General features: G+C 45.4%; 1 protein-coding gene across 2 annotated transcripts in view; it reads right to left on the reverse strand.

Moving 5' to 3' along the window:
• The window catches only part of INTS9 (integrator complex subunit 9), a 1,072,683-nt gene that overhangs the window by 318,748 nt on the left and 728,151 nt on the right, over positions 1-25,784 (reverse strand). For both annotated transcript variants that reach the window (XM_069605700.1, XM_069605699.1), the window contains one exon: positions 8,494-8,554. In XM_069605700.1, the coding sequence (XP_069461801.1) occupies positions 8,494-8,554 (61 nt within the window). The remainder of the gene's footprint in view (positions 1-8,493; positions 8,555-25,784) is intronic.

Below are 25,784 nucleotides of genomic sequence, written 5' to 3' on the forward strand. Positions count from 1 at the left end.
CCATGATTATGTCTGCAGCATTGGCACTGGCACGCAGGTGGAAGATGAAAGATCTTCACCGAGAACATGAGTGGGTGACTAGAATGTGGTCGGTTGTGGCCATGGAGTGGCTTACATACTCCATGCAAGGTCAACATATGCAGTTTATATCTGATTGGGCAGGAGACTTGAGTGAATTCAGATTGAACTCGGATAAGACCTCACAAACTTAACTCTCCCTATTGTTGACCTCATGTCGCAAAAAGATATAGTTTTGTTTACTGCTCCTGAAACCTGGGGGTGGGGGGCTTCTGGAGGGAGGGAGGGATGGAGTTTTTCACCTGTTTTTCTGTTAATATCTGTTTGAATTTGTTTGAATCCTCTTTTGTTGTATTTGATCATAGCCTACAGTAAAATGTTGATAAAAACAAGATATTAAAAAAAAAGGTGGAACACTGAGACACACTCTGAACAAGATGATGCACGAGAAGGAGCAGTTCTTCCAGGGTGGCAGCAAACCAGGCGGCGCAAAGGTCAGGCAGAGGGATGGAACCGAGGTACAGAGAAACCTTGGACACCCCGGTGAGAGATCGTTACCACCGAAGAGACCTTTTGTGTTTCAGGGATAACAGCCACCCTCCCAAGTGAATGACAGAGTTGGGGAGGTGCAGCAGAAGTTGTGGTATCAGCCTTCACTTCAGGATCGAAGCCGCGAAAGACAAAAATCAATTAACACAGCCGGTGAGTGGATGATAGCAATGAAAGTGTGGTCTGTGCTAAATGAAATTTGACAGCAACAGTATCCGATGAATGAAAGTTTCGCGTGTGCCGATAAGACGTGAGAGAAAACAAAGCATTGTAAAGAACTATAAATTAAATATACAAAGTAAAGTTGTCCGGCGAAAGAAGATTGCGCAATCGAAAGACTCTGTGAAACGTCTGATGCCGTAGAAGCGGTGGGAAGAGAAAGAAACGGAGATGCAAGATTTAAACTGTTGTTAGGTTTGATCCCGGCAGAGGGAAACCTGGATGTGAGAACTGTCTTTGAACTATTAGAAGTTTGATCCCGATGGAGGGAAAACTAGATGTGAGAAATGTCTTGGAACTGTTAGGCTTCATCCCGGCAAAGGAAAACTTGGATAGAAGAGATATTTTTGAACTTTAAAAAAAGTACTGTGCTCGAAAACTACATTTATCGAGAGGCCTTGGTGTAGGAGGGAAAAAGTAACGTTTAAGGATAAGAAGGTCGTAATGGTCATGCCTAGGTAAGAACAAAAGCTTTGCAGTTTTGAAAGTCGTTTGACAGCAGAAGGAAAGTGAAAGGAGGCTCGAGCCCGACAGAGGGAAGCCTATGAAAGTGTGATTAAAACTTGGGGAAGGGAACCCCACAAATTGTGATTGAAAGGTTTGAGCCCGGCAGAGGGAAACCTGTCCTGTCCCAAACAAACTGCTGCCTGCACTTCTTACTGCAACTCCCTTCTAGCAGGAACATCTACCAAAAACTTAAACAGGCTCCAAATAGTGCAAAATAATGCCCTCCGCGGCTGCACTACACATGCCTAAATTTGACCATATATCACAGGCCAGAAGACTTGTACACTGGATCCCAATCAAGGAAAGAATCAATTTCAAAATACTCACCCTCACACACAAAAGCATCAATCACACAGCACACCCCTACTTATCAGAAACCATAACCAGGCATTCTTCCATCTGTCCTAAAAGAAGCTACCATGCTAACCAACTCCGAGTGCCCACTGTAAGAAGAGCCATATCCGGCTGCACTGGCTTCCCCCACATAGCACCCAAGCTTTGGAATGCTCTCCCCAACACACGCAGAGCAGAACCCTCGATGTACTCCTTTTGGAAAATTCTCAAAACTACACTATTCAACTAACAATTTCCTTTCCTTCACCTGCCCTCAACTGTACTGTAACGATATGTGTCTGTAATACCAGTATATGTATTCATTATTTGTAATAAAAATTGCCATGTAACCATTTGCCTTCCACTGTAACCAGCTTATGTATTTATCTGTAACAGCGCCACGATGCCCCAGGGCTGATGTGCGCTTTAAAAAAATTGAATAAATAAATACTGTGTCACAAGGTCCAAGTGTGCCTCCTTACCCCGTGCTGCAAAACATGAGAAGGGAGTTTACTCAGCCATACTGACATTTCCTTTGATCACTGATTTTCCTTTTTTGCATTACACATTCCCTGTACATATTTATTGTATTAACAAGAGGGCAGGCATTAGTTTTATTAATAAAGACCATTTTATTTTGACTAAGGACTGACTAGGACTGTATTTTCTTTTCGTTTGATGGCCGAGAACACTCCCATCTTAGTTATAGGGCAAGATAGTTTTACAACCACTTATAAACCTTCAATATAGGTGTTGAACGTTGCAGCTCTATTGGCAGTGTCTATTTGTGATACCCCATTCCTCCCTTACATGTGGTGTCAGAGTGGGATATGACTCAATTGAAACAAGTTGGGGAACCCTACAATTTCAGCAACTTAGTAAGCGAGCCTCAGGCCCCACTACCGCCACAAAAGAATCTATCGGCTTTGATATTTGAAGCAGTAGGGAGGCTACCATCCCTCCAGGGAAAAGAGGACTGATTCCCACTGGCTTAGTTCTAATATCCCCCTCTTGTTGTTATGTTAGGCTGGCACCAAAATCTGGTTTAGCCTGGAAATTTGGTCTGAATGTACTTGCAGGAGTTATAGATCCGGGCTTTGGGGGAGACATAAAAGTACTCTTGCAAAATCATGGCGAAACCCCTTTTGAGATACGTCCTGGGGACAAAATTGCACAGGGAATTCTTGAGAAAGCTTTATTTCCCCATATTGAGGAAGAGATAGAGCCTGAGGAAACAGAGGTAACTTAGGTTTTGGGGAGGCCGACAAGAGACTTGAAATCGGAGCCAAAGTTGAAGATGAACACACCATCATTCCAGACTTAGCCTTTGCCCAACGAAACAACCCAATGCTGGCATAGGCTTTCTTGCAAATAATTCCTGAGGGAGAAGGCCAAGAAAAAAAATCCCTTTTTCTATATCATAGAGAGACCTCAAGGGAAGGCATAAGTAAAGCCCAATTGGTAATACTCACAACCCATCGGAAGATTGTGTTAGAAATTGCACACTCTCACTTGACAGGGGGACACCTAGGACAGTAGAAGACCCAAGCTCACATTAGTGGAAAGTTCTATTGGCCAGGGATACATGCTGATATAAAAAGGTTTGTTCAGACATGTGAGATATGTCAAAAGACCAGCTCGCATATTCCTATGCCTGCCCCTTTAAATCCACTACCGATAATCAAAGTTTCCTTCACCCGAATCGGGAAGGATATTAACAGACCATTAGAGACCACCATGTACCCAGAAGCCTTTCTCATGAGTGATAACACCACCCAGCAAATCTTAAAGCATTTGCTACCATTCTTTTCTACAGTTGGATTCCCCAAAGAAATTCTAACTGACCAAGGCACAAATGTCATGAGTAAGCTTATGGGTGAAATAAAGGAATTAGTAATTGCTACAAACTACAACATTAAGGCCCTCTATGTACCATCCCCAAACCAATGGATTGGTAGAAAGATGTAATAAGACCCTCAAGACAATTCTAAGAAAATGTGTAGACGAAGATGGGAAATATTGGGATTGCATGATCCCCTGGGCCCTGTTTCAGTGAGAAAGACCCCTCAAGCATCTACTGGTTTCTCCCCCTTTGAATTTTTTAATGGTAGAGAACCAAGCAATGTCCTAGACATACTCAGGGCAACCTGGCAAGAAAGGGAAGAAGCACCAGTACCTCTTTCACAGACAGCCACCCAGTTGCAAGAGCACATTAATCTAGTCAGAACTCTAGTTCATACTCGTATGGAAAAAGCGCAAAAACAACAGAAGCTTTCCTATGATGAAAAGGTAAATCTTAGATTGTTTTCAGTAGGTCAGAAAGTTCTGGTTCTTTTACCTACCTCTGAAAATAAGCCTGTTTCAAAATGGCACCGGCCCTATTAAATAATAGAGAAAACTGGAACATGTGCTTATAAGGTAGCCCAACCTGATAGAAGACAAAGACCCACGTCTACCACGTAAATCTCCTGAAAGAATGGAAAGAGAACTCTTCTGCCTCTAACTCTTCCATGATATCCTGTTTGCTACCCCAGGAGAGTGATAACCTAGAACTCATTCCCCAAGAACTACACAAAGACAAACAAATACATTTAAATGACCTTGTTACCGCTTTCCCCAACGTATTTTGTGAAAAACCAGTGAGAGTACATGGAACTTATCATTACATCAGAACCCCAAAAGGAAACGTGATTCATCTAAAACCATATAGACTCTCAGAGGTGTGAAAGAAAAAAGTCATTATTGAGGTTGAGAATATGCTGAAGGCAAATATTATCGAGCCATCTTCAAGCCCATGGTCCTCCCCTATCGTATTGGTAACTAAACCAGACCAGTCTTGGAGATTTTGCATAGATTTAGGCAAGTTAACGCCATCTCCACCTTTGATGCATATCGTATGTCATGCATTGATGACTTCATAGATAAACTGGGAAATTCAGTTTTCTTGTCTACTCAAAAAGGGTATTGGCAGGTCCCTGTACACGGACCGGATAAGAATAAATCTGCCTCTCGACACCCATAGGCTATTGCAATTTAAAGTTCTCCCTTTTGGTCTGCATGGGACCCCAGTGACTTTTCAATGACTTATGGAAAGAACACTACAACCCTATTCCAATTTCTGTGGAGCCTACATTGGCGATATAGTTATCTATAGTAAAACATGGGAAGAAAAACTTTCCCATCTGTACACTATCATGAAAGCTCTCGGAGAGACCAGATTGACTGCCAACCCAAGGAGTGTAAGCTGGCTCAATCAGCCATGAAATATCTGGGCTTCTTCGTGGGGAATGGTAGTGTACAGCCTCAGCAAGAAAAGGTGAATGATATTTTAGATGCCCCCACACACAAGACCAAAAGAGATCTTGGAGCATTCTTGGGCTTCATTGGATATTTTCGCAGGTTTATCCCAAAATGTTCATACAAAACATCACGGTTGACAGATAAATTATGCAATGCAGAACCCCAGAAAACGTGTTGGACTGATGAGGCTGTTTGTTATAACAACCACAAACATTGTGTCAGAACCCCAAATTAAAAGTGGCAGACTTCTCAAAAGAGTTTAACAGACTGATGCCGCCCTGACTGGATTATGAGCCGTACTGTCTCAAATCCATGATGGCTTGGAACATACTATATTATTTACCAGTCTCAAACTATTTCTCAGAGAGATAAACTACTCTGTGTTACAACTAGAAGCCCTTGCCATCAAATGGGCGATCCTCCATCTCAGGTACTACCTATTGGGAAGGAAATGTACCCTTATTACTGATCATTCACCCTTAGTTTGGATAAGTCAGAGGAAAGAATCTAAAGCTTGAGTCATGTGTTGGTTCCTGGACTTGCAACCATACTGTTTCACAGTGGAACATCGAAAGGGTAAAGACCAGTGGAACATTGACTTCCTTTCCCGGTTCCCCGGTGAAACAGATCGGTCCACACCGCATAGGGGAAGGATATGTGAAAAACCAGAGGGTGTTTCACTGCCTGAACCCTGGGATCCCTTACTCAGGTGGCCAGGGAACAGCCATCGCCTTTGGATCCAGACCCTGGGGGTGTACAAGTACGGGAGGATCACCTGGGTGAGGGGTCCGCAGGGGGTGGGGGTGGAGTGTCCGATGGGAAGACATGGTATCCCCCTTTCCAAATACCCCTGTCCAGTCTGATTTTATAGGACATTCCAACTTCCCAGATCCTCCCCTTTTCTACACAAACATTGAGCCGAGGAAGAAGAGATCTGAGGGTGAAAGGAGTACCTCCCATGCAATGCATTGGACATGTGCCACTAATAAGATCTGGCAGGGTCAGGCACTTGATCTTAATTACAAACACTTGGTACCTATAAGCTCTACCCAGATGGTTAAAAGGTGGAACACTGAGACACACTCTGAGCAAGGCGATGCACAAGAAGGAGCAGTTCGTCCAGATCGGCAGCGTGCCAGGCGCAGCAGAGCATGCAGAGAAACCCTGGAAACCCCGGCAAGAGATTGTTACCTCTAAAGGGTCTTGAAGGTTGCACAAGGAAGCCCAGCTGGAGAGAAAAGATAAACATCTTTTGTGCTTCAAGGATACCAGCTACCACCTCGCTTGAACGGCAGAGTTGGGGAGGTGCAGCGGCAGTTGTGGTGTCAGCTTTGACTTCAGGCTCAAAGCCGCAAAAGACAAAATGAGTTAACACAGTTGCTGAGTTGATGAAAGCAATCAAAGTCTGGTCTGTGTTAAAATAAACTTGACAAATGAAGGTTGCACGTGTGCCGATAAGACGGGAGAGAAAGCGAAGCATTGTAAATACTGTAAATTAAAGATACAAAGTAACAGAGTGGTCTGGTAAAAGAAGATTGCCCAACCGAAAGTCTTTGTGAAATGTCTGATGCCGTTTAAGCGGCGGGAAGAGAAAGAAACTGAGATAAAAGATTTAAACTGTTAGGTTTGATCTCGACAGAGGGAAACCTGGATGTGAGAACTGTCTTTGAACTACTGGGCTCGATACCGACGGAGGGAAATCTAGATGTGAGAAATGTCTTGAACTGTTAGGTTTGATCCAGGCAGAGGGAAACCTGGATGTGAGAAATGTTTTGGAACGGTTAGGTTTGATCCCGGCAGAGGGAAACCTGGATATTAGAGATATTTTTGAACTTTGAAATAAGTACTGTGGTCGAAACTACATTTACCAAAAGGCCTTGTTGTAGGAGAGAAAAGGTAACATTTGAGGAAAGAAGGTCAAAGTGGTCATGCTGGGGTATGAGAAAAGCCGTGCAGTTTCAAAAGTCTTCGACAGCGGACAGAAAGTGAAAGGAACCTCGAGCCCGACGGAGGGAAGTCTATGAAAGTGTGATAAAACTTGTGGAAGGGAACCCCACAAATTGTGATTGAAATGTTTGAGCCCGGCGGAGGGAAACCTGTACTGAATTGTGCTAACCAGAAGGAAACTAACTGCAGAGTGTGTCGCAAGGTCCAAGTGTGCCACCTTACCCCGTGCTACAAAACGTGGGCAAAGGAGTTTACTCGGCCATGCTGACATTTCTTTTGAACATTGATTTTCCTTTTTTTGCATTACATATTCCCTTTACATAATTATTGTATTAGCAAGAGGGCAGGCATTAGGTTTATTAGTATAGGCCATTTCGTAGGACTCCGACGCCGAAAATGTTTCCGAAGCAGCACAGCTGTGGTGATTACCTGTCATAGATGTGGAATACGTCGCATCTTAGTTATAGGGCAAGATAGGAGTTTTCCAACCCCTTTTAAACCATCAATAAAGGTTTTGAAACTTGCAGCTCTCTAGACTGGTCTACAATGTGCAGCCAGTTGGACATATTTTAATTGTGGCATGGCATTTTTAATAGCAAAGCATTATATTAATTAAGGCATTATGTTCCTGTGGATGGTTGGTGACTTGCATGTATTGGATTTTTAGATTGGTGTTACCCAACAAAACAATTGCAAACGGCCTGGCCTGGCTTTTAGCCAATTTCTCTCAGAAAGTTTCCTGTATAATGCACTAAAACACATATTTATATCTTTCTCCTAGTGTGTGAAGCACCCCTGCAGCAGCACGCTTGTGCGTATTGCACAAGCGTGGTACTCTAGGACGGCCCAGAGTGTGGCACGACAAGTGATTTGTTGTCGAGTTGGGAGGGGGTGGGGAACCACAGTCTGGCTCGCAGCGGGTCCCCCAAATTGTGTGTTTCGCCACTGCGTGTAATTAAAGTATATGGATAACGAGCAACTTCAGCCTATTCGCCCTTCCTACTTTGCTCTCCAACCGTCAGTCCTCGTGCCTACCTCTTGGAATGTCCATCACATCTCCGCCGACCGAGGCTCGCGGGTGACGTGACGCATTTCACCTAGAGGACATACTACAGGTATTGATGTGCGTCATTGAATTCTGATAATTAAATGGCTTCATCCCATGGTACTTGGTACAAAACTACATAGATTGATTGATCTTTGTGCAACCTGTGTGCATATGTCAGAAATCTGGCAGGGCTGTCTCTGCCTTTCAACCTTTGCAGTCAAAGATACGAGGGCCCTTTTGTTGAGAAATGGCAACATCTGCTTACAAGGCTTAGTGTGAAGCTACTGGCGCTCATTGTGCTACAATGAGCGTTACCCTGCCCCTATTGGCTCTTAGAGTCAAGCCACAGCCCTCTGGCTCAGACTACACAAGAACTATCTGGCTCGAGTTAAAAAATAAACAATTTTAAAAAAGAACTCTCTGTCTCTCCCACCTCGAATAAAAATGGCAGTAGTCACTACATAAAACCCAGTAACGTGACAGTGATTCACACGGACGTTGCCGTGAGCAGGGGCACATGGGTTTCATGTAACACCGCAGGCTAATTCCAGTGCGGCTGGTAGGTGTCTTACCTCTGCATGCGGGAATGGAGGTTCCGGCAGATAAACCTTTGTCTGCTTGTTGTGACAGAGCCTTTAGGAGAGAAAACAAAACACCAGGATTTAGAAGACGAATCAATAAGTAGCCTGTGCTGCCCTCTGCTGCTCAAAAGGCCTTTCTACACAACCTTAACCCCAGCCAAAAAGAGCGATGCGAATAAAACATACGTGAATACATAGCATTCGGACACAGACGTTTTAAACGCTAGAGACATTATATATCAGAAGCATACACCAGTCCTACTCTTTTCGGGTTAAAAAAGGCATAATCAGTAAATGCAAAAGCACGTTTCCAGTGGCTGCAGACTTCCATCTATTTCGACATTATTTTGTATTATTATTACTCGGCGTTGGTTTAAAACATGTATTCTTTACACAGTTATTTTAAAACAACTATTCAATGGTTTGATACCTTTTATTGGACTAAATGAAAATACTACGCAGAGATGGAACAATTCTTAACCTTTGATGACATTTGACTCGGCACCATCTTAAGTCCCCCACCACCATCCACTGCGGAGTCCCACAGGGCTCTTGCACAGCTCCCACACTATACAACCTCTTCACAAAGCCCCTCTTCGACAAGCTTGATGCACTCGGTATGGCATACACCAATTATGCTGACGATATGCAAGTCTTGCTACCTCTAACAGGCTCATATGTCCAAGACGCAGAGGCATTGCATCTAATCTACGCTACCATCCAAGCTTGGATGGCAGCAAACGGCCTATGCCTCAATGGGGACAAGACTGAGATTCTGATTCTCTGCCAAAAAGCCACACTAGCCAAGCTAGACCCCCTCTACAGTAACTTTGACATAGATAACTCCAGCATTCCTGTCTTCTCCTCGGTAAAGACACTAGGGGTGCACGCTGACTCTACCCTATCAATGAACAAGCATGTAAGCGCCATTGTCTCAGCTTCGACCCTAAACACGAAACTTATCAATGTCATAAAACCCTTCTTAACCAAATCAAACTACCTCTCAATTGCCAGAGCAACGATAGTGGCCAAGCTAGACTATTGCAACGCCTTCTAGCAGGCACCTCAAAAAAAGAACCTAAACAGACTTCAAGTTACCCAAAACAATGCGCTAAGAGCTGCACTAAGCATCCCCAAAAGAGACAACATCACCCAAGCCAGACAGGCAGGCCACTGGCTACCAGTCAAAGACCGAATCACCTTTAAATTCTCACCATCACTCATAAATGTATCAATCTCACTGCACCTTCCTACCTGTCAGAAACCTTATCAGGGATAACTTCCTCACTGCCTATCAGAACAAACTACACCAACCGAATCAACATCCCACGCATCAAATCTAATGAAAACGGCAGGATGTCAAATAAATAGTCACTGTCGTGTCCAAAAACCCTGCTTCTGACCCTTACACTAGTAACTCAAATCTAATGTGCAAGGATGCTATATTCAGAACCAAAATGAAGAAGACGGGTCTTGTCAACAGAAAGTTCCCAATGTCTCGAGTTGTCAAACAAAAACAAATGTTCCTTTTCCACAAAGTAATATTCCAATGATTAGGGATTAGTTCCTTTCCCCCAGATTTCCTTTTGTCCTACTTGGTAAGTTAGGAGCTTATCTCCTCCTTATGTATTTTCCTTTACTTTAGATACACAACAAAAGTTTCCAGCTTTGCTGCGAACAGCCCATCTTTGTTCATGGAGGGTTTATGTCTGGTTCACTCTCCTGCCAAACAGATCCCAGAAAATTATAACCGATAGTCACTGTTAAACTACTCCTTTTCCTCTTCTTGGGCCCCAGACCCTGTACTTTCTTGAATGTCCTTCACATTACTACTCTTGCTCCTTCATATGGGTGCGAGTCCCAGACTTGCAATGAGGAGTTATTCCAAACTCTCCTGCCAAGCATTTGTTTTGATCTCATTTATCTCTTTTGCTTTCAGGGTCACAAACCCTCTTATTCTTTGGCTCCCAAAGGGATGCGTGTCCCAGACTAGCAATGAGGTTTCAAAATAGCTTGGTTTACTCTCCTGCCAAGCATATAATTGTTTCTTTCTCTCTCTGTAGTTCTCAGGGACCCAGTCCCTCTTATCTCGCACTTTAGTTGTTCGCTGATTCCTCCAGAACCTCTAGCAACTCTCGGTCTGCCTGCTTACCCTTTTGCGTGGTTTGCATCTTCCGAGTGGTGTTGCTCAGCTGTGAGGCTCTAGTAGCATTCTGGTGCTCTCTCAGGTCGGAGGCGTCTCCGCAGGTCACTCCTTCTTTCTCTGGATGTGCTTTCCATCTCCAGCCTCATTCGGGAATCTCTGCTCATCAGCGGTGGCTCCACCAGTCACTGTTTCCTTCTCGGGCTGCGGTCTTTGTTTCCAGCAGCTCGTCGGGCTGTGGGACACCCAGAGGCTTTCTTGGCAAGTGGTAGAGGTAGATCCTCTGTCCTGGACCATCTTTGTGCTCCCATTCGCCTCTGTGCACGGCGTCTAGTCCTGTGCTTCCCTGCTCACCGGATTGGCATCTTCCGGGTTTCCTCCTCTGAGGATGGCTCTCCCCCATCTTTCTTTCCCTCTGCTATTTTGTATTTGACCAATCAAATGCTGTGAAAGACTAAACCATTCACTCCGGTTCCCTGGAGAGATTTTCATACTCTTGGTCATCTTCTTCACAGTACTTGCATTGGAACTATATGGACAGCACATTGTGTTCTTTGGTGCTTTAGTCAAGTCTAGCATACTAGGTTGGCTGCCTTTACAATAAAAGGTATTTGCACTATTTGGGCAGAGGGAAGGAGAGTTAGGCTGGGGAAGAGACAGAGGGTGTGACAAAGCGATGGTATACCATGCTCTCAGGGGATGGTCGTCCCTAATCCCATAAGGGGCTTCCTCTCCCATGTGATTCTCCCTAGTGCACCATTGACTATTGTACTGTGGACGCACCGCCCTGGCCCAATGGGAAAGGTCTCCCCCTAGGCGAGAAGGGATGACATTCACAGAGTCATCGCATTGAGAAGGGAGAAGTGGTTTGTCCACATTACATGTTTTGAGGGCCTTGAGAGCGTCCCTATTGAGCAGTTACTTTGCACAAATGGCAGAAGAGAAAACATCCACTTTTGCCAGTTAAGTGGGAACAACTCATGCAGCCAGGTATATATTATTTTTTTTCCCAGTGAAAAAACCTTGGTTAAGAGAGGAAGTTAAGGTGATCAGCTATAACGCAACAACACCCCTGAAATTCAGCATTTGCATTTCAAGCAAGTCCCCCTTAACTATGCACCCCCTGTTGCACAGCGTTTGGCCATAATGACATCACTGGTGACATGACTAATTACTTGTGTCACCAGGGATATCAATGTGGTTATATTCTGCATCATAAGGGGCACATAGTTAAGGTGGACTTGCTTGAAATGCGAGTGCTGAATTTCAGGGGTTTTGTTGCGTTATATCTGATCAACCTAACTCTCTTAAGCAAGGTTTTGTTACTGAATTTCACAGGTTTTGCAATACTATAGTTTCTTTAGGGCTCACTAGTCATGGACCTTCGGCCGTGGCCACTGTACATGTTGCACCAACAACTTTCTTTAGGGCCCACTAGCCATCTCGTGAGATTTCCCTGATAAGCCATGTTGAACATGGTCATGTTAAATATATCATTATGGAGTTGCAACAAAGATTCCTTGACATCTCCAGCCTCCGGTTGGTAGCACCAGGGAAAGTTGGTGGGAGTGTCACGGTTTATTAAAAAAGAAACACTCAACTCAGGGAGTTCCTTTCCCACAAATCAAGGTGGCACACAACATATCACTATGATTTGGATTCAGGTACAATTTTGTAAGGCCTCCAACCCATCTCACATCCCCAAACCTCAACAAATACTGGTTGCCATAATGGACTAGGAACTAGGCCGGTGTGTAGTAAGTATATATATTTATTAATTAATTTAAACCAAATTTGACAGACTAAGATGAGCACCAATGCTGTGGCAATGTCATGATCACTGCTTCCAAGGAGCCAGGACCAGCCCAACGTCCTGGGAAGCAGGCCCCTAGCCCTAATCCTAGGCACCAGCCGGTCCCCACTGGGACCTTTTGGACCTTGTCCTGGCGCCGGTGGCACCAGGCTCATCAAAACCATCGGTCCCGGCACTGGAAGCGCCGGGCTCATAATATGTGTGAAGATGCTTGGATGGACTTACCTGCAGCAGACCATGCTGCTTACTTACCAGCCACTTAGAAGTCCTCTGTGAACAGGAACTACTTTCTTACCTGGGTGGGGCAAGCTCCACTCCCTGGATACAGCACTGGAACTCTTCTGGAACTGGAACTCTTTTCTTACCTAGGCGGGGCCGTGGAGGAAGACGCCTCATCACTCCAAGGCTATTTAAACCACACCCGATAGATGAAACGTGCTTCGCGTTATTCTGCATCTGCAGCAGAACGCTCACAGAGTCTGTTCCAGCCTTTCTTCTTTCGATCCTGAACCTGCAAGAATTATACTTACCATTCCTGTATCCAGTCAACAGTAGCACCTGCAAAGACAAGAAACAGCAGGTTAGCAAGGCAACCTTTACTCGCAGTGCTTACTCACCTGATCCATCGGCTGCGGCCATTTCTTCACGCTGCACCTCCGCCTGTGAAGACAAAAGCATTGTTATTACTTACCGGCACTCCGCGAATTCCGGATTTCTTCACGCTGCATCGCCGCCTGTGAAGACAAAAGCATTGTTTTTACTTACGGGCATTTCGCGGACTCCGGCGCTGCAACCCAACTTCTGAAAGACAAAAGAAGAGACATTAGACAGGTATTTACTTACGCCCATCGCGCTCGTCGCAATAGAACGCCTGCAAATACTCCGGCGTCTCTTCAGCACGAACTAAGCTGTAAGGGAAAAAGACAGTTAGAGCGCTTGCATTTACTTACGCATTTCCAGGCGCTTCACTCCATCTTCCATCTCAAGAGTCCTGCAAGACAAAAAGAGCAAAGCATTGTACAGAGTCTTGTTCAATATTAACGTGCCACGCCCCTAAAGACTATAAAGACTAAAAAGGTGTCTGGAAACTCACCGCTCGTGCAGTTAACGACGGTAACAATCCTCTGAGTTCAAGAGGCCTACGTTTCACCAGTGAAGGAACTGGCAACGGCACCCTGCACCAGACGCAGATGGAGAGTCCAGCATTCACTAATCTAAGGTGAGCACGTTGACCTGGGGGCTCTACGGAGAAGCTAGGAAGAGAGAGAGAGGGACATTCACAACCCAGACCATTAACCCCCATATTCTTTCACCTGCAGAAACCTCACCCTACGAGTTCGACACACAGTGCGAAGAGGTTCGACCCCAGAAGCCAATCAAGTCCTGCACATCACTTTTCGAGTCACAGACACCTTCCTGACAAGACCAGCGCCTCCGTGGGAATCAGGAGAGCGTTACAGAACGCGAAGCCACCGCAAAACTCCTACCCAGGCGCAATGGAAACCTCAGACACTGATCAATTAGCCCAGTTGCTCGGGGAATTAAGAGCAGAAGTACATGCAGCTCGTCAGGAAACAAACTCTCTAAGAAGAGAACTGATAATTTCCAAGGGGCGAACAGAGGACCTCGCTAGGCAATTGCTACAAACGCAGGCAGGACAGACACCTCTGCCCGCTCCAGGAGGAAGTTATCCTTCTGCATCATCTTTAAATCCAGTGCAAATCAATCTACCCGGTAATGTGCCCTTGGCTCCGCCCGAACGCTTTTCTGGTGACCCAAAGAAATTTGCAGTGTTCATCAACCAGTGCCGCCTACACTTCTTATGTCGACCAGCTGCATTCCCAACAGACCAGACCAAGGTGGCTTTCGTGCTTTCTTATCTCAGTGGCAGCGCCGCAGATTGGTCGATCCCTTTAGTCACCCAGGATGATCCGGTTTTACATGATTTCCAGGCCTTCCAGTCCAGCATGGAGAAACTGTTCGCAAGACATGCACAAGGGCAGGCCTTGGACAATGAACTTCTTTCATTACGACAGGGTAACCAAGACCTCTTGACTTATATAGCCTCATTCAACAGACTTATAGTGGAAACTCAATGGCCCGAGGATAAGAGAATAACGCTTTTCTACAGAGGCCTGCGTGGAGAGCTCAAGGATGTTTTAGCTCAAGTTGTGAACCCTCCACAAGAATGCTCAGACTATATTGACTTAGTTGTCCAATTGGACCACAGATTACAGAACAGGAAGGCTGATCGTTCTAAATTTGATACCCGAGTGTTTTCTAAACCACAGACCTCTACTAAGGGAGCTGACACTGTGGAACCCATGCAACTAGGGGGCATGAAAGGTCCTTTAACCCAAAAGGAGCGGGAAAGAAGAAGACAGCTGCAATTATGCCTCTATTGCGGGAACTCAGGGCACTTTCTTTGAGACTGTCCAGTGAAACCAGCTAGGAAGGCTGTAGGAGCCGCAGATACCTCTACCACAAGTTCTGAGCAGGGAAACGACCTAGCCCGGCAAGTGTAGAGGTCCTCTTGCCAAGCGTTAAGATCTGTCCCGTGACCTCGCATTTCGTGGTGCCCATGGTCCTCATTAGTCCTGAACGTCTGGATCGTTTGCATGCAATTGAAGCTTACATCGACAGCGGAGCAATCGGTAATTATGTGGACCGTGAAATGGTATCGAGGATGAATCTACCCCTTGTCCCTAAGGCAGTAAAAGACGTCATTACTACAGTGGATGGCACGGAGAAAGCCTCCGGACCAGTAACGCACGCCACCCAAGAAGTGACGCTAGTGAGCCAAGATGGACACCGGGAGAAAATCGTGTTCGATGATGATCAAGGCCCCTCAGTTCCAGATCATTCTGGGAATCCCTTGGTTAGAGAAGCACAATCCTCAGATCGATTGGCGAGCAAAGACGGTTCAGTTTCCAGAATGTTTTACCACTTGTTATCCTCAACCAGATGTTTCACTGGTGGCAATCTCTTCTGAGGTTCCCAAATTACCTCCCGAATACCAGGAATTCCAAGATGTCTTTCGGAAGGATCAAGCTAACACTCTGCCTCCTCATAGGTCTTACGACTGTCAAATAGATCTGATACCCGGAACAACTCCTCCTTGCAGTAGGATTTATGCCCTCACCGAGCCAGAGAATCTTCACCTCTGACAATATCTGGACCAATACCTAGCTAACGGGTTTATCCGTCCTTCAAAATCTCCAGCTTCATCGGCTTTGTTCTTCGTTCCGAAAAAGGAAGGAGACCTTAGGACTTGTATAGATTACCGCGCCCTGAATCAGATCACCGTTAAAAACAGATACCCGTTACCTTTGATCCCTGAACTCCTGGACCAAGTCAAAGACGCATGTATATATACAAAGTTGGATCTCAGAGGAGCCTACCACTTGGTACGAATAAAAGAGGGCGATGAATGGAAGACGGCCTTCCGCACCAAGTATGGGCTATTCGAATATCAAGTGATGCCCTTTGGACTTTGTAATGCTCCTGCCGCTTTTCAGTATTTTATGAACGATGTCCTTAGAGAACTCATCGATGTGTGTGTAGTTGTCTACATTGATGACATCCTTGTCTATTCATCATCTGAAGAGGAACGTCAGAGACACGTTAAAAAGGTTCGAGAGATTGCGTCAACATAACCTTTTTGCTAAGCTTGAAAAATGCGTTTTCAACGTAACTGAAGTTGAGTTCCTGGGATTCATATTGTCACCTAACGGAGTCCATATGGATTCAAAGAAAGTTGATGCAATTATCAAGTGGCCATCACCAACCTCTGTAAAAGGAGTTCAAAGCATGTTAGGCTTCGCTAACTTTTACCGCAGATTCATTCCTGAATTCTCTCGGATAGTCCAGCCCATCACCGCTCTGTTAAAGAAGAACAAACGTTTTGAGTGGTCTACTGAAGCAGAACAAGCTTTTCAGGACTTAAAAGCTAAATTCATTTCTGCACCTGTTCTAAAACATCCTCGCCCAGAACTCCCCTACATCGTGGAAACGGATGCTTCTAGTCTTGCTATGGGGGCAGTTTTATCACAAAGAGATCCGGTCACACACCAATTACATCCTGTAGCCTTTTGGTCCCGCAAATTCTCGGCTCCCGAGATCAACTATTCAATTACAGACAAGGAACTTTTAGCTATCAGATCGGCCTTTAAAGCCTGGCGGCATTATCTTTTGGGAGCCAGACACACCGTCACCGTAATGATTGATCACCGCAATTTACAATATCTGAAGACGGCCAAAGCTCAGTCTTCCAGACAGCTTCGCTGGGCTCTGTTTCTGGCTGAGTTTGACTTTATAATTACTTATCGACCAGGCAGTAAAAACGGAAAAGCAGATGCCCTCTCCCGGATGGGAGTAGATGAACATTTGACCAATCCAGAACCAATACCCATAATCCCAGAACAAAGAATTTTGGGTTTGGTCAGCGCTCAATCCTTTGAAGACATCAAGACTACAGTCAAATCACTCCTAACTCTGGCCGATTTGCAGGACTGGCAATTAAAGGGAAAAGAATTCTCAGTGGATCAAGACCTACCATATTTCCGAGGACGATTGTACTTGCCCTGTGAGAAAATACAAAAACAAGTAATCTCCTGTTATCACGACTCTCTAATGGAGGGTCACCCTGGCATTACCAAAACCATGGAAAAGATTAAAAGACATTTCTGGTGGCCATCATGGAAGAAGGATATTAGAGACTTTGTAATCTCCTGCGGTGTGTGTGCCCAGAATAAAAGTCAGAAGGAGAAACCAGCCGGCCTATTACACCCTCTAGACATTCCTCCCTGTCCATGGCATACCCTGTCCATGGATTTCATCACGGATTTACCTCCATGCTCTGGGTATAATACCATTTTAGTAGTCGTGGATCTATTCTCCAAGATGGCTCACTTCATTCCCCTGAAGGGCCTACCTTCAGCTTCGATATTGGCCCGAGAATTCTTAGAAAACATCATTCGGTTACATGGTTTTCCCTCGGTTTTAGTCTCCGATAGAGGAAGTCAATTCATCTCCCACTTTTGGCGAAGTTGCTGTCGTCTAGCCCAAATTGATGTAAGACTTTCAACCAGTCACCAACCCCAAACTGACGGACAAACCGAGAGGACAAATCAGACTCTAGAGCAATATCTACGTTGCATGCTCCAACAAACTGAAAACCCTTGGAAGGATATTCTTGGGATCGCTGAATACGCTTACAACAATTCGACTCATTCTGGAACCGGGAAGACTCCCTTCTTCCTATTATACGGACACCATCCTAGAACCTCTAACCTGGATCCTCCCCAAGAATTCGAAACACCTGCGGTGGATCACTTGCACTCGGAGATCACCCGTGCTTTTAAGGAAGCCACTGCCCATCTGCAAAGAGCTAAAGCTCAATTCAAAAAAGGAGCAGATCGACACCGTAAAGAGGCCCCTCACTACGCAGTAGGAGATCAGGTCTGGTTATCCACTAAGCACCTGCCTCTAAAAGGACCCCACACCTTCATCCCGAGATACCTTGGACCCTATCTCATCTCTACCATAGTTAATCCGGTGGCTGTCAAATTGGAATTACCTGCGCATATGAAAATACATCCAGTATTCCATGTCTCCTTATTAAAACCAGTACAACCAGAAACCCGATTGACTGAACTCTCAGAACCTGTTTTGGTAGATGGAGAACTTGAATTCGAAGTAAAGAACATCCTAGACTCCAAAATCTCCAAATCTAAGTTATATTATCTGGTTGATTGGAAAGGATATGGCCCCCAGGAAAGGTCTTGGGAACCCTCAGAATATGTCCACGCACCTCGTCTGGTCAAGAAATTCCATCTGAATCACCCCGACAAACCAAAACCCCCGGAGAAGACACGCTTAGGAGGGGCCTTGAGGGGGGGATGCTGTCATGATCACTGCTTCCAAGGAGCCAGGACCAGCCCAACGTCCTGGGAAGCAGGCCCCTAACCCTAATCCTAGGCACCGGCCGGTCCCCACTGGGACCTTTTGGACCTTGTCCTGGCGCTGGTGGCACCAGGCTCATCAAAACCATCGGTCCCGGCACTGGAAGCGCCGGGCTCATAATATGTGTGAAGATGCTTGGATGGACTTACCTGCAGCAGACCATGCTGCTTACTTACCAGCCACTTAGAAGTCCTCTGTGAACAGGAACTACTTTCTTACCTGGGTGGGGCAAGCTCCACTCCCTGGATACAGCACTGGAACTCTTCTGGAACTGGAACTCTTTTCTTACCTAGGCGGGGCCGTGGAGGAAGACGCCTCATCACTCCAAGGCTATTTAAACCACACCCGATAGATGAAACGTGCTTCGCGTTATTCTGCATCTGCAGCAGAACGCTCACAGAGTCTGTTCCAGCCTTTCTTCTTTCGATCCTGAACCTGCAAGAATTATACTTACCATTCCTGTATCCAGTCAACAGCAGCACCTGCAAAGACAAGAAACAGCAGGTTAGCAAGGCAACCTTTACTCGCAGTGCTTACTCACCTGATCCATCGGCTGCGGCCATTTCTTCACGCTGCACCTCCGCCTGTGAAGACAAAAGCATTGTTATTACTTACCGGCACTCCGCGAATTCCGGATTTCTTCACGCTGCATCGCCGCCTGTGAAGACAAAAGCATTGTTTTTACTTACGGGCATTTCGCGGACTCCGGCGCTGCAACCCAACTTCTGAAAGACAAAAGAAGAGACATTAGACAGGTATTTACTTCCGCCCATCGCGCTCGTCACAATAGAACGCCTGCAAATACTCCGGCGTCTCTTCAGCACGAACTAAGCTGCAAGGGAAAAAGACAGTTAGAGCGCTTGCATTTACTTACGCATTTCCAGGCGCTTCACTCCATCTTCCATCTCAAGAGTCCTGCAAGACAAAAAGAGCAAAGCATTATACAGAGTCCTGTTCAATATTAACGTGCCACGCCCCTAAAGACTATAAAGACTAAAAAGGTGTCTGGAAACTCACCCCTCGTGCAGTTAACGACGGTAACGATCCTCTGAGTTCAAGAGGCCTACGTTTCACCAGTGAAGGAACTGGCAACGGCACCCTGCACCAGACGCAGATGGAGAGTCCAGCATTCACCTATCTAAGGTGAGCACGTTGACCTGGGGGCTCTACGGAGAAGCTAGGAAGAGAGAGAGAGAGGGACATTCACAACCCAGACCATTAACCCCCATATTCTTTCACCTGCAGAAACCTCACCCTACGAGTTCGACACACAGTGCGAAGAGGTTCGACCCCAGAAGCCAATCGAGTCCTGCACATCACTTTTTGAGTCACAGACACCTTCCTGCCAAGACCAGCGCCTCCGTGGGAATCAGGTGAGCATTACAGGCAACACAAGAACAAACATTACTTCCGTAATGGCACCAGCACAGAGATAATACTGAGATATGCGGTCATAATTTCCTGCAGCTTTCTTTTCAAATCACCCACCAATACGAACAATACAAGACACACAGCGATTGCTGATTTGGTTATAATACTTTTTTCTCCCAGCAACCCCCACCCTGCAAACATCAATTAGACTTCACCCTTCGGAAATGGCAGTGGCAGAGAGTGGGAAAGCAATGGGAAAATCGTTTTGCCACACCTAAAAAGAACAGGCAGGGCTTTGGGGTTTGGGTCAGCGCACAATGGGAACAATGGGGCAATTTCGTTTTTCCCATCACACATGCAAAGGAAACACACTGCTTCACACTTTTCACTTCCACAATTTTCAATGAAGGGGATCAATGGGGAATTTCGTTTTGCTCCCTGCACACTCACGTGGAAACAGGGTTTTGGGATTCATTCTTTTGGCAAATCTTTATGTCTATACCAGCGCAAAACACACTGGTAGGAGCGTGTTAGTTTCCAGTGCTAACAAAATGCATCCCGTGATTTCTATAGGGGAATTAATTGATTTACTTTAATTAAATATGCCAAAGATCTACACAGACAAACAGGATATTATGCTATGGGGGAATACTAGAACAATACGTGAGAAAAATGCAGTGCCGACACAATCTATGGCTTTGGGATAGTTTTACTTACAGGAGAGGCCTTGTAATTGGCATCAGGGAACAGCATGGCATCTCTGGGACAGCAAGGGTGTCAGTCAAGGACATCACCTCCAAGGGGTCCCAGTCAGCTTCTATGTCTCCTGGTCCCTGTCTCCAATGCAAGATTTGGGGCCTCTCTGCTTGGGTGTTTCTCACAAGAGTACAGCAGCAGGTTACCTCCCGGAATAAGTGAAAAAGCCCAGTTCTGATGCAAACTGGTTTACTTATAGGGCAAATGACATCAGAAACTTGTCATGATTCCCGCAGAAGGGATTGGTTGGTTTTCTCTACCCACCTGCCATCTGTGTGCTAATAGTATAAGGAGATGAGGGGTGTGAGTTAGGAAAGCTGTGGGAGGAGAAAGCTTTGTCATCCCAAACTGACATGTGGGTTTGGCATGTTCAAACTCAGAAAATCTATGTCAAGTAGTCTAATTTTTCAAATCTTTATATGTATGGATATATTTTTAAGAACTACATTTTAAGGCCAATTTGATGGTGCTAATCTGAAGTCGGCACGCCCTTCCTATGCAAAGATACATTTTTTCTTTGTTTCCTCAGGAGCCACTTAATAGTTCCCATATTAATTGTGACCTTTACCCTCACACCAACTTTGAAATCTCTTGGAATTAAGGGAAGGCTCAAATCAAATTTACCCATATATCCATGTGCAATGTACTTTTAATCTCACAATTGCAAAAGACATGAGTATCCCTTCTGGATTGTCCATATGTATAGGGCAGTTATATGACAAAACCATGTTCACCTTAAACCCAAGTAGGCACTTCTCTCTCTGCGTACTGTCATTTAGGATGCGGAAAAATTGAGTTGTTTTATTTCTTATAAATGCAAGAAGCTTGGTTTCACTGGAGATTTTGGGATCACAATCTGGTATTACATTGAAGATAATGTACACACTGCTATCTGTCTCTTTAAGTAAAAAGTGTAGCTTTCCATGGATTTAGTAAAACAGCATTGTCAGCCACATGTCTTTCTTTTCCTTGCTGAAATGCATAGCGCATATCTTCGCTCTTTAGAGATTTAAGCCCACTTTCTCTCGTTTGCAATTTAGGCCTGTTTTTGGTTCAATAGGCCTCATGTCTGACATCATTTCTGTGTGGCCTTATACTTCAATGGGACTTCACAAATCACTCTGGCCTCTTTATTTCTGGCATTCAGGGGCTATATTATACCCCACAGTATTCAGAGGGACTGTTCTGGCCATGACAGGAGGGGAGACTGGGGATGGCTGTGCTCGTCATATACCAGTCCCCTCAATTTCATCCACTCAACGAGAGCATTAATGTTTAACGATCAGGAGAGTACATCTGCATTGGCCTTCAAGATCCCTTTCAGATAAATGGCTGAATATGGATAATGCATCCACATCATAGTAAGATCCAGAGATTCAAATCCTTGCACAGTAGGGGGAATGGCCGGGAACCAGGATGAGTATCCAGTGCTGAAAGCAGTATTGTAATGCATCAAAGACCCATTTGCAGGCCAGGCATTCTTTTTCACTGATGGGAATGGCAGTCTTACAATTTATGCTAAAATAGGGAACATGTTTCTCCACACCATCCCCCTGTTTGCGCCACTACTGCTCCACGGCCCTTGTCGGAAGAATCTTGTTGTAAAACACACACGTGGTTCCTGGAAATCAACACAGGATGATGACACACACTATTGTTGGCCCAGGAAATCAGGAGTAATGAGTGCAGGCTCTTGACACACACACACACACACACACACACACACACACACACACACACACACACACACACACTGATGTGGGTCCTGGAAATCAGGAGTAATCCGTGCAGGCTCTTGATAGACATAAGGGTGTGTGTCCTGGAAATCAGTAGAGAGACAGACAGACAGACGCATACACACACACACGCGCACGCACTTACTTACTTACTTGCAGGTCATGGAAATTAGGAGTCATTAGTGCAAGCTCTTGACACAGACACCCAAAATCTGGAGCGATTGGTACAGGCTCTGGACTGATACGATGTTATATGCCCTGGAATTGACCCACTTGCCCCACAGCACCCTGTCTCTGACCACTGTAACCCATCAAGGCCGGTGCTTTCTCTGTTGTGTGTTGCAAAACCTTTACAATAACCAATCAGTCCCAAAAATACTTCCTCTTAGTCATAGATTGAGTGGTGGTTGGATGTTTGTGGTAATGACAAGCACCCCCCCGCCCACCTACCAGGTAACCGAGACAGCTGTCCGATTTCTTGGATAGGACACACTTGTCTATAGATTTTCTTTAAGGCTGCCTCAATAAAAGATAGCACAAACCATTTATAGAGCCTTCAAATGATCTGCCTAGGTTTGACTGATTATCTTTTTTAAAAGGTTTTTATTATTCTCAAAAAGAATTTAAAAAAAACACCTGGTACATCAATATACCAACATTTTCTATACAGCAAGGTGCCAAATACTAAATTTACCTCATATGTGACACATATATTGCCCGGCCCCATTGGTCATATCCAAGTGGGTAGTGCGGCATACCAGAAGAAAGACTCAGACCAGAAGACATCTTTTTTACTACAGGAGTTTTATTTAAATTAATGAAAAGGCCTTACTGACCCTATTGATAATAGGGAAGCTCCGTACCTAACAAAGAAAACTAAGGGTGCTTGTTCAATGTCAGTCACAATAATAAAGCTTGTACTCTGTCCAAATCCTAACTTCTTAACTGGCCCTACGGGGAAAGGGAGAAATAAAGGCTGCTGTCAGTGTTCTTTACGCTGCTGTCTCTCAGTGTTTCTAGGAAACTCTCCTTGATTCAGTTCCCACAATCATTTAATCGGATAAAGGTCCCTTGACTTTATAAGTTGGTGTCCATCTTGTACATAGCAAAAACTCCCAAAGTTCTCCAAAAAGTTAATTCGCTCAATGGTCGTAGATGCAGGATATTTTTCAACCCTTCTCCACCAACTGCATGGGTCTCTCCTGTAAGGAAGGCATGGTATCAAAGCAAGATAGACACAAGTGATCACAGTTAAAGGGTGCTTATTAAACTGTAAAGGGGGTGAGATAAATGCTTAATCTAAACCTAAATCTAAGATGGGAGCAAGCTACAGCCATCGAATAATAAGAAAACAGTCCTAGTGGAGGCTAGTCAAATAAAAAGGGCCTATACTAAAAAAAACTATTGCCAATCCTTACCGCTATGCAACAAAATAGTGTGGTATAATGATGACAAGAAAAGAAAGAAGTGTTACAAAATGATAAGTTAGGATAAGTTAGGATGTTATGGCCGGATTCTCCCTTCCCCACTTTTTAGTACGGGACAAGGCGGGACTCTTGAGCACAGCACACTACTGGGCTTCTCTGGCACAAGCTCACAGTTCCTTTTCACTATATCGGGGCCTTCTGTACCCAAGTCGCTTCCCATGCAAAGTCTCTTGCTTCAGAGGCCTGATATGCCAAAACAAATATTCCTTGTGATAACCTTTACGTAGGGTGATTACTGTTCACCCTTGGATCCCCCTCAGCCAGGCTGCGATCCTTCTTTCAGTGTCAGCCTCCCAAAGGACTTGGCAATTTAAACAGACTTCCGAAGGGCGATCTCGTCTCGCTGGGTCACTCAGCATATGGCAAGTGGAGGCTTTTTAAAAATCACAGTTTGTGTGACGTTCCCCTCAGCCGGGTGAAAACGTCACTTTCACAATTAGCTTAACGTCACAACTTCTACAACATGCCAAGGACTTTCGATTGTACAAGGGGTTTTGCTCGACCCATGTATGACCACCTCGACACCTCACATCGGCCTCCCCTAAAGCCTCTTGGTATTTGTAGCTTCTTTGCTCATTTTTGTTCACAGTTTCTTCGTTAAGGAGAGAGGTACCGAGTTCATTCACAAAATACCTCCGTCTCTTAATCTTCTTAATGTTGCCACCGCAACTTTGAACCTAACACAGACCGGCCCACTATCAGTTTCGTCTGACTCAAGAGCTGTGCTGAACTCGTTGGCGTTTCTTTTGCCTCTGGAGTCAAGGACGATACCACAATGGCAACCGCATCTTCCTGTCCTGGTTATCAGTGAGGGAGGGTTCCATGTACCATGTACCGCTGACATCCATCACACCACTCGCAAGTTGCGATTTTCGTTCATATGTTTCTTTCATCAGAGGCTTTGCGGGTCTGGATTGAAGGGCAACTCCCTCCTTGATGTCCTTTCAGGTCTCGCTGCCTTTCTTCTTCATTTGAACTGCCGTCCGGGAATAGTGGTTTCCTCGTGCATTCAGCCTTGCTCAAAGTGTGCTCCTGTGTCTGCCTTTTATCCCTGTGGGGAAGGGAAAGGGCAGTCAGGTGTGTGTAGTTGTCAACAATTGCCTGACTCTGCCTGACGCATGTGTTGGGACGTTTTACCTAAAACAAATGGTCGCAATGACCAAAAGTTCTAAAAATGCTACCACCAAAGGTTCGAACACCAAAAGTTCGAACCTTTGGTGGGAGCATTGTAAAAAATAAAACAGGGGCTTCGGGGGTGTCCTCCGCATCGCCCCGCTCGCTACACTTCATGGTATAGTGAGAGGGGGCTGCGGGGGAAATCCCCGCAGCCTTCCATTTAAAAAAGATAAATAAATAAGTGGACCCTGTGGAACCGGTTCCTGATCACGGAAGTGAAAGGGAACTGGCGCTGCAGGAACCCATCGTGAAGATGAAGGTAAGTGGGGTTTGTTTATGTTGGGGGTGTGAGTGGGGGTGTGGGTGGTGGGGTGGTATGGTTGTGTTGTGTGTCTGAGTATGTATGTGTGTTCTCATGAGAAAGGTGCAAACTTTTGGTAGTTCGCACCTTTCTCATGCAAACGTTTTGCCCGCGGTACTTTCAGCCGCGGGCAAATCACTTAGATTCGTTGGGAAATGTCAGGTGAACGGCTCTGGTATTTGTCCGTTGTCGCTCACAGTGTGAGAAAGTGTTCGTGTTGGAAAAGGGGGAGGGGAGCTCTAAATATCCTACTGGACAGGATGGGGAAAAGGTGTTATAAGGAAGATCCCATTTCACTCCCCCAAGACCCCCCATCAGGGTGTTCCTCCCACAATGGGCCACCCCCAGGAACTGGATCCAATAGCGATGGCTGTGTCCTGGCCACCTGGATGACCGATCCCCGGGAACTAGCGGGTGAGACACTTTCAGGTTTCTTACACTCACCATGAGATTCCAGTCTTACTTGATTCTGTTCTCCCCTTGGGATGATTGTTTAATTGCTTTATAGGGCCCTCCTGGCTCCCATGGTTCTCTG

Source organism: Ambystoma mexicanum, chromosome 4p, assembly GCF_040938575.1.
Source record: "Ambystoma mexicanum isolate Mex_15411 chromosome 4p, UKY_AmexF1_1, whole genome shotgun sequence".
In the NCBI taxonomy this organism is placed as follows: Eukaryota; Metazoa; Chordata; class Amphibia; order Caudata; family Ambystomatidae; genus Ambystoma; species Ambystoma mexicanum.